This window comes from Acipenser ruthenus, chromosome 5, assembly GCF_902713425.1.
Source record: "Acipenser ruthenus chromosome 5, fAciRut3.2 maternal haplotype, whole genome shotgun sequence".
NCBI classification, from domain to species: domain Eukaryota; kingdom Metazoa; phylum Chordata; class Actinopteri; order Acipenseriformes; family Acipenseridae; genus Acipenser; species Acipenser ruthenus.
Genome location: NC_081193.1, coordinates 70,920,351 through 70,934,044, shown reverse-complemented (window position 1 = coordinate 70,934,044; position 13,694 = coordinate 70,920,351). Strand labels below are relative to the sequence as shown.

Genomic DNA, 13,694 nt, shown 5'->3' with positions numbered 1-13,694 from the left:
CTTATATAGAATGATTGGACTACATCTGAGATGCAAACTAATAATCCCAGGTTTCAATGCGAACAACAGCAGCGCATGCTCAGTTGTACTCGACTTGTGACTGAAATCTTCGTGGTGTAGAGGTGACCCTTATCAAGCGGGAGACGTTGTTGTAGGTTGACAGACAGAACAAGAATCATAGACAATGGTAAAGTATTCGAATGCTATAACAGAATAGTAATTTAAAATATGCATTAAGAACGTGTATCATTAAAATGTGCCTTTAAATGCAAGTGGTATTTTTTTTTTAGGAATTTAAATCCATTTTCCTCTCGTGTTACATTTTATATCAATGCTTTGCTTGACAGAAACAGTGTATCGCTGTGCGGTTATTCATTCGGCTGTACTGTACTACGCACCAAACGTTAACTTGCATAATTTATTTTGGAAACCGCATACTGCGCAAGCATTCATCCAATCATTATTTCAAGGTTGTAATTCAAGTGTTCTAGCTGTAAAGCCAGAACAAATAAAAACGTCCTAGTTAGCTATCGTTCATTTGACATTAGGTTCCTTGCACTGTTCCAGTTTACATTTAGGCAAACCAACACATTTTCTGTTTCTGTGCAAAGGCGGTTAAAACAGTACAGCTTACTGATTCTGTTTTGCGTTAATGCTTTTAGATGGGAATTGGCTTATGCGAGCAAAACGTGACAGTCGTTGTTTTACAGTTTCCCCAAGTTTCAAATGTTTATTATTTTAACTTGGGCACCATAATGTATTAGACCAACTCTCCTAAAGCAAAAATACTTCGAGAATTTCTGCGGCTTTCTGTTTTAGAAAGTGGATGTTCAATTGGTCACCTTTTAAACTTCGTTTGTCTGTTCATGTCCAAGTATTGCAGTTCATGTTTAAGCCACATATATGCATGCACCAACGAGATGTCTAGCATGTAACCTAGTTTGCTTATACCACCTAAAGGTAATGTTAACCATGGGGCAACAGCAAAGCCTGGCTTCAACTGCATTGATAACAGTGGACATTTTGTCAATTTTTAAAGGGCGTTAGCCACTACATTACCTGGTGATGGTCTGTTGTCAGGATGGTTAAAATAAAACTTAGTTTGTTTAGTTAAGCAGGAATTGACTTTCAACACCTCACCCCAGAAATGCACACCTATATGCATGGTTATAGAAACTCAGCTGGTGAAATTCTGCTGATGCTTCTCTGACATAAATTGGTTGCTGCATCCTAAAAGATGACCAAACAGTCTATGCATTCACCTTGTAATTTCTCTGCTGATAATTTAGTTCAGGTACTAATATCTATTTCATTGTTGCAGTCTGACCCCATTCGCGTTCTTGTGACCGGAGCTGCAGGCCAGATTGCCTACTCCCTGCTTTACAACATCGCCAAGGGAGATGTGTTCGGCAAAGATCAGGTAGAAACTGCTTTTCTAACACATACACACCAACTTACTGTAACTGCATAAGCAATGTTTTATCTGAGTGGTCTACAACTTGTTTTGTCATTTATTTGTGATAGACAGCTGAAAAGAAGCACAGGAAGGTTAAATGCCTCCCTTGCAGTAGTTACCAACCTATCATGGCTTGGAGATAAAAATACAACCACCCACAATTCCCCCAGAGGAAAACCAGCTCTACTTTGTACTGGTATTTAAAAGGATTGAACTGAAGCACAGCTTCTGCTTGTAGGGTGTAATTTAGTTATCTGCTGGGAATGAGTTAAGGCACCCTTGGTCTTCATACATTCCAGTGCAAGTGTCTGGCAGAGTGCACCCAGAAGTTAATTGCTAGGTAGGTTATTGTGGAGTGGATTTGTGTTTTTAATTTTAAGTCTTTGTTTAGCCCCTTGTCCTTGTTCTGCTTGACATCACTCCAATGCTGCCAGTCCTGGATGGCGTGGTGATGGAACTGCAGGACTGCGCACTCCCACTTCTCAGAGGTACAGAGAATACGTCTGTTTTATTGCTTTAATGGCTTGTAACAATGTCCCTTTTCTGCCAGATCACTAACCACTTTATTCTTTTCAGCAGAGTAGCGCTTGCATTGGTTTTATAAATTCACTTCTCTTAAATGAAATGGCAGATGCAACAAAAGAAAAGTAGGTCATTGCCATCAGTTAAGGATTAGGTCTACATTGCCACGCTCTGATACTAACTAATCTAACCACATTGAAAATGCTTCTAGATGAGAACAGTTTTGAGGTTCTTCTGTGCAATTGAGAACAGCAAGTGTGCCAGGTACAGCTTGGATCAATTCATTATACAAAGGCATGGCACCCGTTCAAGGTGATAACGGTATTTATTACTGTGTTAAATGCTGAGCACATACTATGCTGTCTAGTGATGTAAGCAATATTTCTAAACCAAGGTAGCTTTCTCTATCATATGATGGTATGTGGTTAGGAACGCATATCCAGCCAATCGTATATCCTGCTCTGTTGGTAGTGAGTGGCTGTATTTATATAGATTTAAATTGGATGTAATAAATCCTGACAATTCAGTTGTGCCAGGTAGTCTGTATTGCACCATCTAAACAAGGAAATTTGGCAGAACTTGTTTTGCATATAAAGAAATGCATTGCAGTAGTTTAGAAGTCTCCACCGCAGCAATAAGCAAGGTTAACTGCATTGTCAAAGGACTGTATCCTCTGTACTATACTGTACATTTTGTGTGTACTGTAAGTATTGCTTAGTTTATAAGACAGGATAGCATGTGCTCTGCATTTAATTGCTGGGCTCCTATTAAGGAAAGAAACCCCCTTGCTGGCCCCCCCCCCCCCCCCCCCACACACACACAGTAATAAAAATAATAATAAAAAAAGTATTGATACCCAAAAGCTTGTTGTGTTCTTCAAATTAAATATTCTGAAATGTCTCGTCTGAAAATGTGTATGGTGGTTTTACAACAGCCTGCTTGTTCAAAACAGGCTCTGCTTACCCTCCCCCAGTCTAAATTAAAATTGTTTCGATTTCACAGAGGTCATTCCAACCGACAAGGAGGAGGTAGCTTTCAAGGACCTTGATGCAGCGATTCTGGTTGGCTCCATGCCAAGGAAGGAAGGCATGGAGAGGAAGGACTTGCTGAAAGCCAATGTGAAGATTTTTAAGTCCCAGGGTGCTGCTCTGGACAAGTACGCAAAGAAGACCGTCAAGGTGATTTAAGACTAAGGAGGGTGCAATGAAATGGGACTGTTCTGTTCCCTAACGTGGGGATGTCTGGTGGCTTGTTTTGCATTGAGTGGGGACATTTTTCCATGGTGGAGATGCATTTCACAGGGATATAGTGGAAGCAGCTCCAAGTCAGTGTCACTCCTTTTAGTTTTACACATTTACAGAACCGCTTCTCCATTTGTTGCATATACCTAGAGAAGAGCTTATTCAGATATGGTGAGCCCTTTGAGCAATGTTCCCTAAATTGAGTGGAACTTTCACCCACGCAAGCAATAAAGGGTGCCTTTACAAGCACTCTGCAGCTGAAGTGCAGGGTTAGGACCAACCAGACCACCTCTTCAAATAGGTGTCCCTTGTCCCAAAGGCGAGTTCTAACCACGTCTTCCCCACTGGTTAACTACCCCAGCATTTAAAAGATGAACTGACCCATCTTTCTTTTCCAGGTCCTAGTTGTAGGAAATCCAGCCAACACCAACTGCCTGATTGCCTCCAAATCTGCGCCCTCAATTCCTAAAGAGAACTTCTCCTGTCTGACCCGCCTGGACCACAACAGGGCAAGATCACAGGTGGGGAAGCTCAGCCAGAACTCTTCTGTTGCAGCCACACTGCTGACTATTTGGTTAAATGCTTGTGTGGGTCAGTAGACATGTTTATGATCTGCACTGAACTCGGGTTGAAGGTTCTATGTACACAATCTACATTTACTTGTCTGTTTTTTTTGTTTTGCTTTTTCATCCTTCAAAGCAAGTATTGCAGGGATTGAATAACCCTTTTGAAGCTTGCTGATGAGTTGCATTATGGAAGTTGAACTCTTCCTGAAAAGAAGTCTCTTGATAACTGGAGGTGCTTTTTAATGAGCTGCCTGTCAGTTTGGCAAAAGCCAGCCCAGTGGTCATTCTGATGTAGCCTAGATAATTGCTATGGGGATGACTAATTACCAAGGAGGTGTTGAAATTCAAACCCAATCCCCTGTTTTTATAATAAGATAAATTAGCAAAGACAGCTAGGAAAATTCCTGAAAATCTTGCCTGCTATGAATTGCTATAATTTCACAGGCCTTGCATTTTCCTATATACAGTACAAAATGCATGCATTATGGTAATCCTATTTATTTTTTTTACTTTAACACAATTTCCAGATTTGCATAGTGATGCACTAATGCATTAACCCTGTGTTCTACTTCGGAACATAGATTGAAAATACTTTTTCATGGATTCATGCAGCAATTTGTAAGCGAGGGAGCAAAGTTGCTCCAGTGAGATTTAAGAGTGGTCTCAATGAGCCTTTAGGTGCTTTGGCTCCTCCATAACCAGTCTGTGGTTTTCTTTTTGCTCACATTTCTGTGCGTTCGGGTGAACCTTTTGCAGGAACGCAGTGACAGCATTCAAATATCTAGAAGGAGCAAGGCCACTTCTTAGTAGCTTCAAAATTTGTAAAAAGCAAACATACCATTCAAAAATGTAACACACTTACTATAGGTTAATTTTATTTTATTTTTTTCTATAGGAAATATACCAACACAATTGTGGTGTGTATATAATGGGTAAGATTTAATGGAATTGTTTAGCCATGTACTTTAGGAGTCTAGATTTGGGGGGGGGGGGGGGGGGGAATTAGCAGGGCAAGCTGTACTTAAATAAATGCACTCCAGCTTTGTTTTTTTGAAGTCCACAATATCTTGCCGGTTTAACAAGCTGCATGGTGTTAAACGATTCACTGTGGCTGTCTTGTACAGGTGGCGATACGAGTGGGGGTTCCAGCGGACAATGTGAAGGATGTGATTATCTGGGGCAACCATTCCTCTACCCAGTACCCTGATGTCCACCATGCCAAGGTCAAAGTGCAGGGCAAAGAGATTGGAGCCTATGACGCAGTAAAGGATGATGGTTGGCTCAAGGGAGACTTCATCAGTGTGAGTACGATTCTCTGCCGGACTGGTTCGTTTTTTTTGAGAAAGCATTTTATAATATATACTTGCTATATCTACTATTTAATCTCTTCCCCCCCCCCCCCACCCCACTTAACCCAAGTAAATTGTGTTAAGATTGACTTATGCCTTCTGATGTTGGGCAAAAATAGGAACCTGCACAGCTAGTAAAGCTTAATTCCTCAGGTTTTACAAGCAGGCATCTTAAGTGGACCATGGATATCGTAAGTGGAGAATATTGATACCCCTGGTCAATGCTTGTGTGTTGTCAGATTCACAGTGTTTAGTGGTCTCCTCGGTGGAGCTCAGTTAAATTAATGTATTCTAACAGAAGTGTTGGTTTGATTCCAGTACTTCATATTTTCTCCTTGGGTTTCCATTAACATTCAATCTGTAGCCTTTTTGTTGCTGCTTCTCTGCCTGATATTTGGCCCTGGCACAGGCAGGTTTCAAACCCTGCTGTAAGTCCTGTGGTTTTTGCTTTTCGTTCCCAGACTGTGCAGCAGCGCGGAGCTGCAGTCATCAAGGCTCGTAAGCTGTCCAGCGCAATGTCGGCTGCCAAGGCTATCTCTGACCACATGAGAGACATCTGGTTCGGTACTCCTGAGGTGAATGCTTTTTCATTGTTTAGGAAGAACGATTTATTTACTCATTGCACTTCCTCACAGGCATATATCCATGCGCATGAAACTACAGATCTCATATTTTATAATTCTCTCCAAGCATGGTATTTTTTTTTGTAAAATCAAGTTTAATGTCAGTGTTAACTTTTTTAATGAGCTTTTTTCTTTCTTTTTTTTAAATTAGTTTATCTATCTCTATCTCTATTATATCTCACACACACCTACCTTACTGGGAAATTTCACTTTAATTGGTGTGCATCTAGGCAGAACAGATTCTTTTTATAGTGCATGCCCACCCTCCTCCTCCAACACTTCCTGTTTTTCCACTGAATGCGTGCATAAGCTTACTGAGCAAAAATTTAAAACCAGACTGGGGATCTTTTAACCTGAAATATGCAGTTTTGTTGACAGCAATGTGGAAATGTGCTACATAATAAGTTTGAATATTGCAGCAACACTGGTAAACCACTTGGGAGCAAATTTATGAGTTAATTTCTCAAGATTGTATTCAGAAGTAAACCTGGCCTTTTAGAAGTGTGCATTACTTTGTATTTGAATAAGAATCTTCCTAAGCAATAAAACCCTCTTCTATTTTAAAGGAAATTAAACTTGACCTTAGTTGTCCCTGTATAAACTGTCATCAAATATATACATGTAAGAGATGGAACCTTGTTTGACTATTGGAACAAATGCAGTAAACTAAACTGTACCGTTTTTTTCCTGGTGGTCTGGCAAATTTACAAAGATGCTCTAGCTAGGGATACAGTAAGTAAGTTGTGTAATTCTGCTGTATATTGCTAGAACTGCGCTCCTCGTGTAGTATAAAAGTACTATGAAACTTCTAGTAAGAAAGCAAATGAACATATTGAATGAGTCCAGTTACAATGTTTTGTGAATGGATAAACAATTGGTAGTTTACACTTTATAATGTGTGTTCTTCTAATCAAGGGTGAATTCATCTCTATGGGTGTTATCTCTGATGGAAACTCCTATGGGATTCCCAGTGATCTGATCTACTCATTCCCTGTTGTAATCAAGGTAAGCCTTTTATTTGAGACATTGACACACTGCAATATGTTGTCCCCAGTTCCTCCCCGAATGGGTTATTCACTCCAGCACATGTTGAACCATGAGCAGAGTGCAAGGCAAGCTGGTGGTTTCATGCATGAAGTAGCGAGTACTAGTTCCCATGTTAAATAAGATGACTAGTAATTGACTGGCAAAATTGCATTGCAACATCAAGGAATGTCTCCATTGAACATTCTATCCAATAAATAGTATTTCGAGGAGATGGCTTCATTCTTTTGACTATTCAAGTAATGGGATAACATCATTATTAGGCTTCCAAGCTGGCTTGATAAGCCTATTGTAAAGATGTGTGTTTTATTTTTATTTGTTTTTTCCTCTCAAGACTTTTAAATTGCTCCTGTTCACACACGGTGTAACCAATCAACATGAAACTTGGCAGGTATCCTCCCGTGTAGATTACAGTTCAGGTGCAAAAAAAAAAAAAAAAAAAGTACTCCTGCATCAACCAAGATGGTGGCCTGACGCAAACCTTTCAAAATATTGTATTTGCTTACGATTGTAAGTCGCCCTGGATAAGGGCGTCTGCTAAGAAATAAATAATAATAATAATAATATTGGGAACCGGTGAACCGATTTTGATCTGAAACTTCGCACACGTCATCAGCAACCAAACCCGCTTCAAGTTTGCGAAGCAGAAGTTGCTGCGATTAAATTAATATCAATGGTTGCCAGCAAATTCACTGAAATGTACTGGTATTGGGTCTGCTATGAAAATGAAGAGAGAGGACACAAGAAAAATGTGCAGTGATTGCAAGGCAACTCCGGGTTCTGTTGTATTGAACATTTCACCTCCGTAAAACTGATCTGTTGCTGACACTTGTGCTGCAGCTTGCCAAAATTTCCAACTGGTACTGAGCTTGGAAGCTGTAAAACTGCCTGGCAGTTGGTGGTGGTGGTGGTGGTGGTGGTGGTGGTGGTGGTGGTGGTGGTGGTAGTATGCTTATTGCTATTTCTTGTTCCAGAATAAGACCTGGACCATTGTTGATGGCCTGGCGATCAATGACTTTTCTCGTGGGAAGATGGACGCCACTGCCAAGGAGCTTGTTGAAGAGAGAGATACTGCACTGGAGTTCATTGCTTGACTTGCCCATAGTGACCAAGAAACAGTACAGCACTTAAAAGCAGAGAAACTTCCATGTCGTCTCTAAACCCAGATGTGTTTATAGATGTAATGTGTGACACCTCAGGTTTTATTTGGAACCACATGGAATGTAATTTGTAAAGCACCTTCATGATCATTGTTGTATCGGTTATAAAGTACAATAAAACAACGTAACACAAATACTCTTGCATTAATTTTTTCTAATATGCTGGTTTACAGAGAATTCATCTGAAATTTAATTCAGCCTTTTTGAGATGTTCTATAAAATCCACTATTCCATAAAATAGGCTATATCTGAAGTAACCAATACATTTGCAGTACTTTGCTAGTATTTTCATTCTATAGCATACTTATTGAAATGTTCGTTTTATATATGCTGTGCCTCATTGACATGTCCACCTTTATGAAAAACACCATAGTGGTGTAGACAAATGAAACGAATGATTTATAACCACCATGTAACAGGAGACGTAAACTGAGGTACTGCTTAATGATAAAGAGAAACTGATCATGGATAACAAATATATGGCTGTACAGTATATTCTTGGGTGGTTTCTCATCGTATACTAGTAACACAATGGCATATTTAATACTACAATGTGTTTTCTTATGCTTGATCGTAAGGGGAGCTTGTATGAGACTTTCAGCCCACCTATCACAGCAAATCACCATTTAAACTGGCAACTTCAAATATTCAGCGATGTAGAAACTTCGGCCTGTGACTTCCTGTAAGACAGCCATCATCGTGTGGTCATGTGACTTTTTTTAGTTTCTGGTTGATCAAGAACTAACGTTTAAAATATTTGGCTTTGTGCTAGGTACAGTGGTGTATTGTGTAATTCATTAGGTCAAATATAATTGTCGGTATCAACCAGAAAATATACAAATTTCCTGACTTTTTTTGCTAACTTATGTCCAAGCTATACATCTCGGAAACCATGAAGGGTTATATAAACCAGTTATGACAAATGTGCTGTCCATGAAATTGACCACTTACCAAATGTGGCTGCTAAAATGAGGTAACGTGACATGCCATTACATCCGCATAGAGACCACACAATTTGAGTTCTTGTCAATGTTTGGAGTTCTTTCATTTCTTACTAATGAAACTTTGATTTTCTTACTGTGCTGTCTAGTAAAAATGAACCCTTTCACTGCCGCATTGCTTTTAACTGACCATATTAATCATATAGACCAGATGATTTTACATAGGGTTTTATACTGTGATTCTCATTTAATTAGAAGTGGTATCATTAGCCATTTACAAACTAGTTGATCTGATATACCCTTTACATTTTTCAACCTGTGATGCTTTGTTTTTAATGCATTGTAAAACCACCACATAGTTATTTATAAGATGAATGAAAATCTGAAATGAATAGTTGTATATGTTTAAATCTGTGTCCAGGTTGCTGGTCAGACAATACAGATGTGTCTCTTAATTCTTCACGTGTAGGAATTTAAGAACTATTACTAGTAGGGTGTAGTTTTGTTTTAGTTAAAAACAGCAAACACAAAACAAAAGGTAAAAATACTGGACCGAACAGCCAAACATACCTTAAAACTTTAAATGAACGCCGGGGCCAGTAGCCCCTGCGACTATTTGAGACCCATAAGATCACTAACATCTGCAAATACATCACTAATATCTGCAAATACTTCAGATGCAATCATGAAAAAGCTGCCTGCACACAACCTTATAGAAACGACATAAGTACATTACAACATTCCAGCAACGTCGTTAAAGGTTGTGTCAGTGGGTAAAAACAGTTTGTATTGTAATAATAATAAAAACAGTAAAATCCACTAAAGACAGCCCCGTAAGTATCGGAACACAAGCGTGTGTTAAGCTGGGCTTGCAGCGCAATAAAACAAACATGTTTTTTTTTTTTTAATTAATAAAAGCAATAAGTATCATGCTTTATTAACACATATTATATATATTGTTCACCCTCAAAACGTGTACATTGGTAAGCATGGACAATCGATGAAAAATTAACCAGCAACGAATCTTCATTGCAAAACAACCGCATGGTACTGTGTTAATACGAAAAATAAGTTCATAATGTTGGCCCACAACACACTCAGAAATGCTTCAAACTGTTTTAAAGATTAACAATAAAATCAATACAAGTACCAGTTTTATCACAAAATCAAAGCAAAAGTGACTAATTTGTTTTTATAACGTGTACATTGATAAATAAGAACGCTGGAAAAGGAGCAAAATACGAATATTCATTGCAAGACTCAAATGCACTAAATACTGTTAATACAAAAAAAAAAATACAAAAGACAACCCTGTTAATATCATAAAACAAGTTTGTATTTTACTTTCAGTACGCTCAAAAAAAAAAAAGGTTTTAAAATTAATACCGTCTCAAAGTATTGACAATGTCGACGCAGGGGACTTTCTCGACCTGAAAGAAAACAAGGACCAGGGGTCACAAATGGAGATTAGGTAAAGGGGCATTCAGAACAGAAAATAGGAGACACTTTTTTACACAGAGAATTGTGAGGGTGACTGTCACAAACCATCAACCAAAATGTCTTGGAAAACGGTAAAACTATTGTATTTGGTCTTCTGCAGTCATTAATTTGCAATAAAGAGGATTGGCCACATGGGGGCAGTCTTTTACACAGATCACATGTAGGAAATGCAGTTTAACAGCCCCTACAAGAAACACATTAAAGAAGACATTGCCCTTGGTGTCTGTCGATAACAAATGGTTAGCTGGGGAAACTGAAGGAAATTGACTCTTGTCCAATAAGTTTGCATATTGCCCTCAGGCTCTGTCTGTATTATTATTATTATTATTATTATTATTATTATTATTATTATAGTTTTTTCCTCAGGGTTTGAAATTCTCTTGGATTATCAGATGCTATACCCTTGTGCGATTGAGAATAATAAATATTAACACATGGCCACATTACAAATGTTACCACTGTGTATTGTGTAAAATATTGTATGTAAAAGTGACCCTGGCCTAAATTACTCTCTTACGCACTTTGGAAGTTTAGTTTACACATTCAGCCTTACAACACCCTTTTCGCATCAGCACCTTTGCAGCTAACCCCTAAACCATTTGGTCAGTGTGTACAGAATGTTCTGGAAACTTGCCTTCAGTTCAGTCTTTATTTCCTTTCTCTGGTTTTACCCTTTCCACAGGCCCTTATGTACATACAGCCAATGCAGATGGAAGGGAGCACAGCCAGTTCTGCAGTGTTTCCGAGATCAGCTTACATTTCCAGAAAGGAGCTTCAGATCTAAACACATGCAGTAAGGTTTATTTATTAAGTTTAATTAGTCCCTTAAGTGAAATATATGCAACACCTGGGCTGAAGTCTACACAAAGGAAAAAAATTAAATGAAAATTAAATAGTTCTTGATTCTCATATTGCTATTTAGCAGTGGCTCAATATGGACAGTAAAGTAAAAAATACAAACATGCTGTGTTGAGGTCGCAAGATAAATTAGATTAGGATCTTGACAACACATGTTTATTTAATTTTTTTCCATGTCCTCAATGAGCCACCATGCTATTTTACATTACTGGTCCTGATTTTTTTTAGAAATACTGAGAAACAACAGTACAGTTTAAGAATGGCCTACTTACCTTATGCAATAAGCCAGTGGGCTTCAGCCTTATGGTGCTATTTTGTTAGTTGTGCCAATGAGATTACACACACAGTGCCTTGACTGTGCTTCAGAAGAACAGGTCATAGATTTTGAGTGGGAACAGATTTGGGAATGCACAATGGAAAATAAGGAGACATTATCTCATTAACATTCATATGTGTTGAGAATCACTAGTGACAAGCTAAACATTATTTGTGGAAGGTATAATGTATTATGGATGAAGAGAAAATAAGGGACAGCAAATTTCCCCTTTTTTTTGCTGTACTTTTCATATTGTCTTTACATAAGGTCACTAGGGGTTTATGGACTGGCTTCACCTAAATTAGTCACTTAAGCCAAGTTGGTAAAAAAAATCAAACAGAAACTGTTATAGTGAACAGAGAACAATGCCATACACTTTATGACATCAGTAAGAGATAGAGGGTGTATAGTGAAATTTGTCTGGGCCACCAGACATAACAAATGATTCCGGCTCAGGCAGGGCACAGCATTGTTTATGTGGTCAGTGGCTGAAGTGGGATTTGAACCAGTGACCTCCTGGTTACAAGCCCTTTTCTTTAATCACTGGACCACACAGCCTCCTACTGAGTGTGTAGGAGGTTTAGGTGTGTGGTGGGGCACCATGCCCCTCTACGTATTTTGTTTTGTGTTATTATTATTTAAATGTTATTTGTATGTACTGGTGGATGGGGTGTGCTGTTATTAGTGTTTAATATGCATGTGTAACGGGGGTGGATTAATGCAGCCAAAACAGTATAGAGGTATACACGGCTACAGCGGGGGCAACTACACTCAGGCTAAGCCACCACCATGCCATGCAGTAATCCGACTACGCCACTTGTATAAAGAAAGAGAAAATGTAATGTTTCCCAATGTTGCCCTAGTTTATTGGGAAGGAGCAATGCCTGAACCACAAGGAAAGTAGAGGACAAGCAAAATGGAGTTCAGTGTTTTTATTTATAAGATAAAATATGCTTTTCACATTTACAAAAATAAAATATTTTTTTCAAGCGTTTCGTAAAAACAGAGGCATATTAGTTATCAGCTACACAAATTAGACACGGTAGTTAACATGTCGGCATCACAGGTTGTAAAGCCCTGAAGGGCACCTAAGCAGAATAAAACAATCCAGAGTTAATTGCATTGGTGAATTGGAGATGTGGATGAGGACTCCATCAACAAAATGTATTCAAATCAAAATAACTCGGTGCTCCAACTAAACAAAACAAAACTTAACTAGTCCTTAATCTCGCCTCCAATGAAGTTCAGATACTGAGCATCGGGCACATATTCCATTTACTAAATAATCCCTTTCTCACAGCTATCAAAGAAAGGAAATGGATTTTCATTTTACAGGATAATCACATAGGAGCCATTCTAGATCTGCCCCTACCACCCTCATTACAGGCAGAGCCGGGCTAAGAATGTAGCAGCAGCGGTAACATATGAGCTACAATTGCTATATGGGGATACACACCACCGCCAGTGTACGCTACAGTTCATAAACTTTACACACAAAGAAGCAGTTTCTCAAAACCCCCCTACCGCCGCTCCTGCTTCCCAGCCCGGCATCCATGCTCACACGAACTGCTCGTTATCCTTAACATCCTCCCAGCCCTCTCCTCATTCTTAATGAAGCTTTATAAAGTATTCAGCTACAGTTGGACTGAATTACAATGCGATTTTCTGACACACATTCACAAGTGCTTTAAAAAAAATATATCAATATAAAATAATCAAAGTGCAATAGAAAAACGACACATCATAAATTATAAATACAAAATAATGTGCAAAGAAAGCTTAACCCTGTTGTATTTGTGCACGGGTGTTTAAGGTCGGCAGGGAAGGGTTAATTTTTGTTTTGGGTTCACTGTTTTGTTTCTGTTTGTTCAAACATTTGATTTCCAATAAATACGTGCACCACTGCTTCACCCGCAGTATTGTGCATTGCTTACAAAGGTACCACCAAATGTTCCTGAGGAAGACAGCACCTCCAGTCCCTTTTTTTAAAGTAACAAAAACGCTTATGCACTGCCAAACATGAACTACTTTAAATGTGTAATGGCTGCAGTATAGGATACTGACCTTAGGTTTAGGGTTTCGGTGTTGTGAGAGGATCATTACTTGTTTTATTAACAA

The 13,694-nt window shown here is 38.8% G+C and overlaps 1 protein-coding gene across 1 annotated transcript; it reads left to right on the top strand.

Annotated features, from left to right (window-relative positions):
- The first annotated feature begins 29 nt into the window (after nucleotides 1–29).
- Nucleotides 30–8,095, top strand: LOC117402977 (malate dehydrogenase, cytoplasmic). The gene is made up of 9 exons (XM_034004738.3): nucleotides 30–187; nucleotides 1,322–1,420; nucleotides 1,848–1,944; nucleotides 2,981–3,156; nucleotides 3,618–3,740; nucleotides 4,910–5,086; nucleotides 5,596–5,709; nucleotides 6,673–6,762; nucleotides 7,776–8,095. The coding sequence occupies exons 1-9, from the start codon at nucleotides 185–187 to the stop codon at nucleotides 7,893–7,895; spliced, it is 999 nt and encodes a 332-aa protein (XP_033860629.3). The 5' UTR covers nucleotides 30–184; the 3' UTR covers nucleotides 7,896–8,095.
- Nucleotides 8,096–13,694: the final 5,599 nt, after the last annotated feature.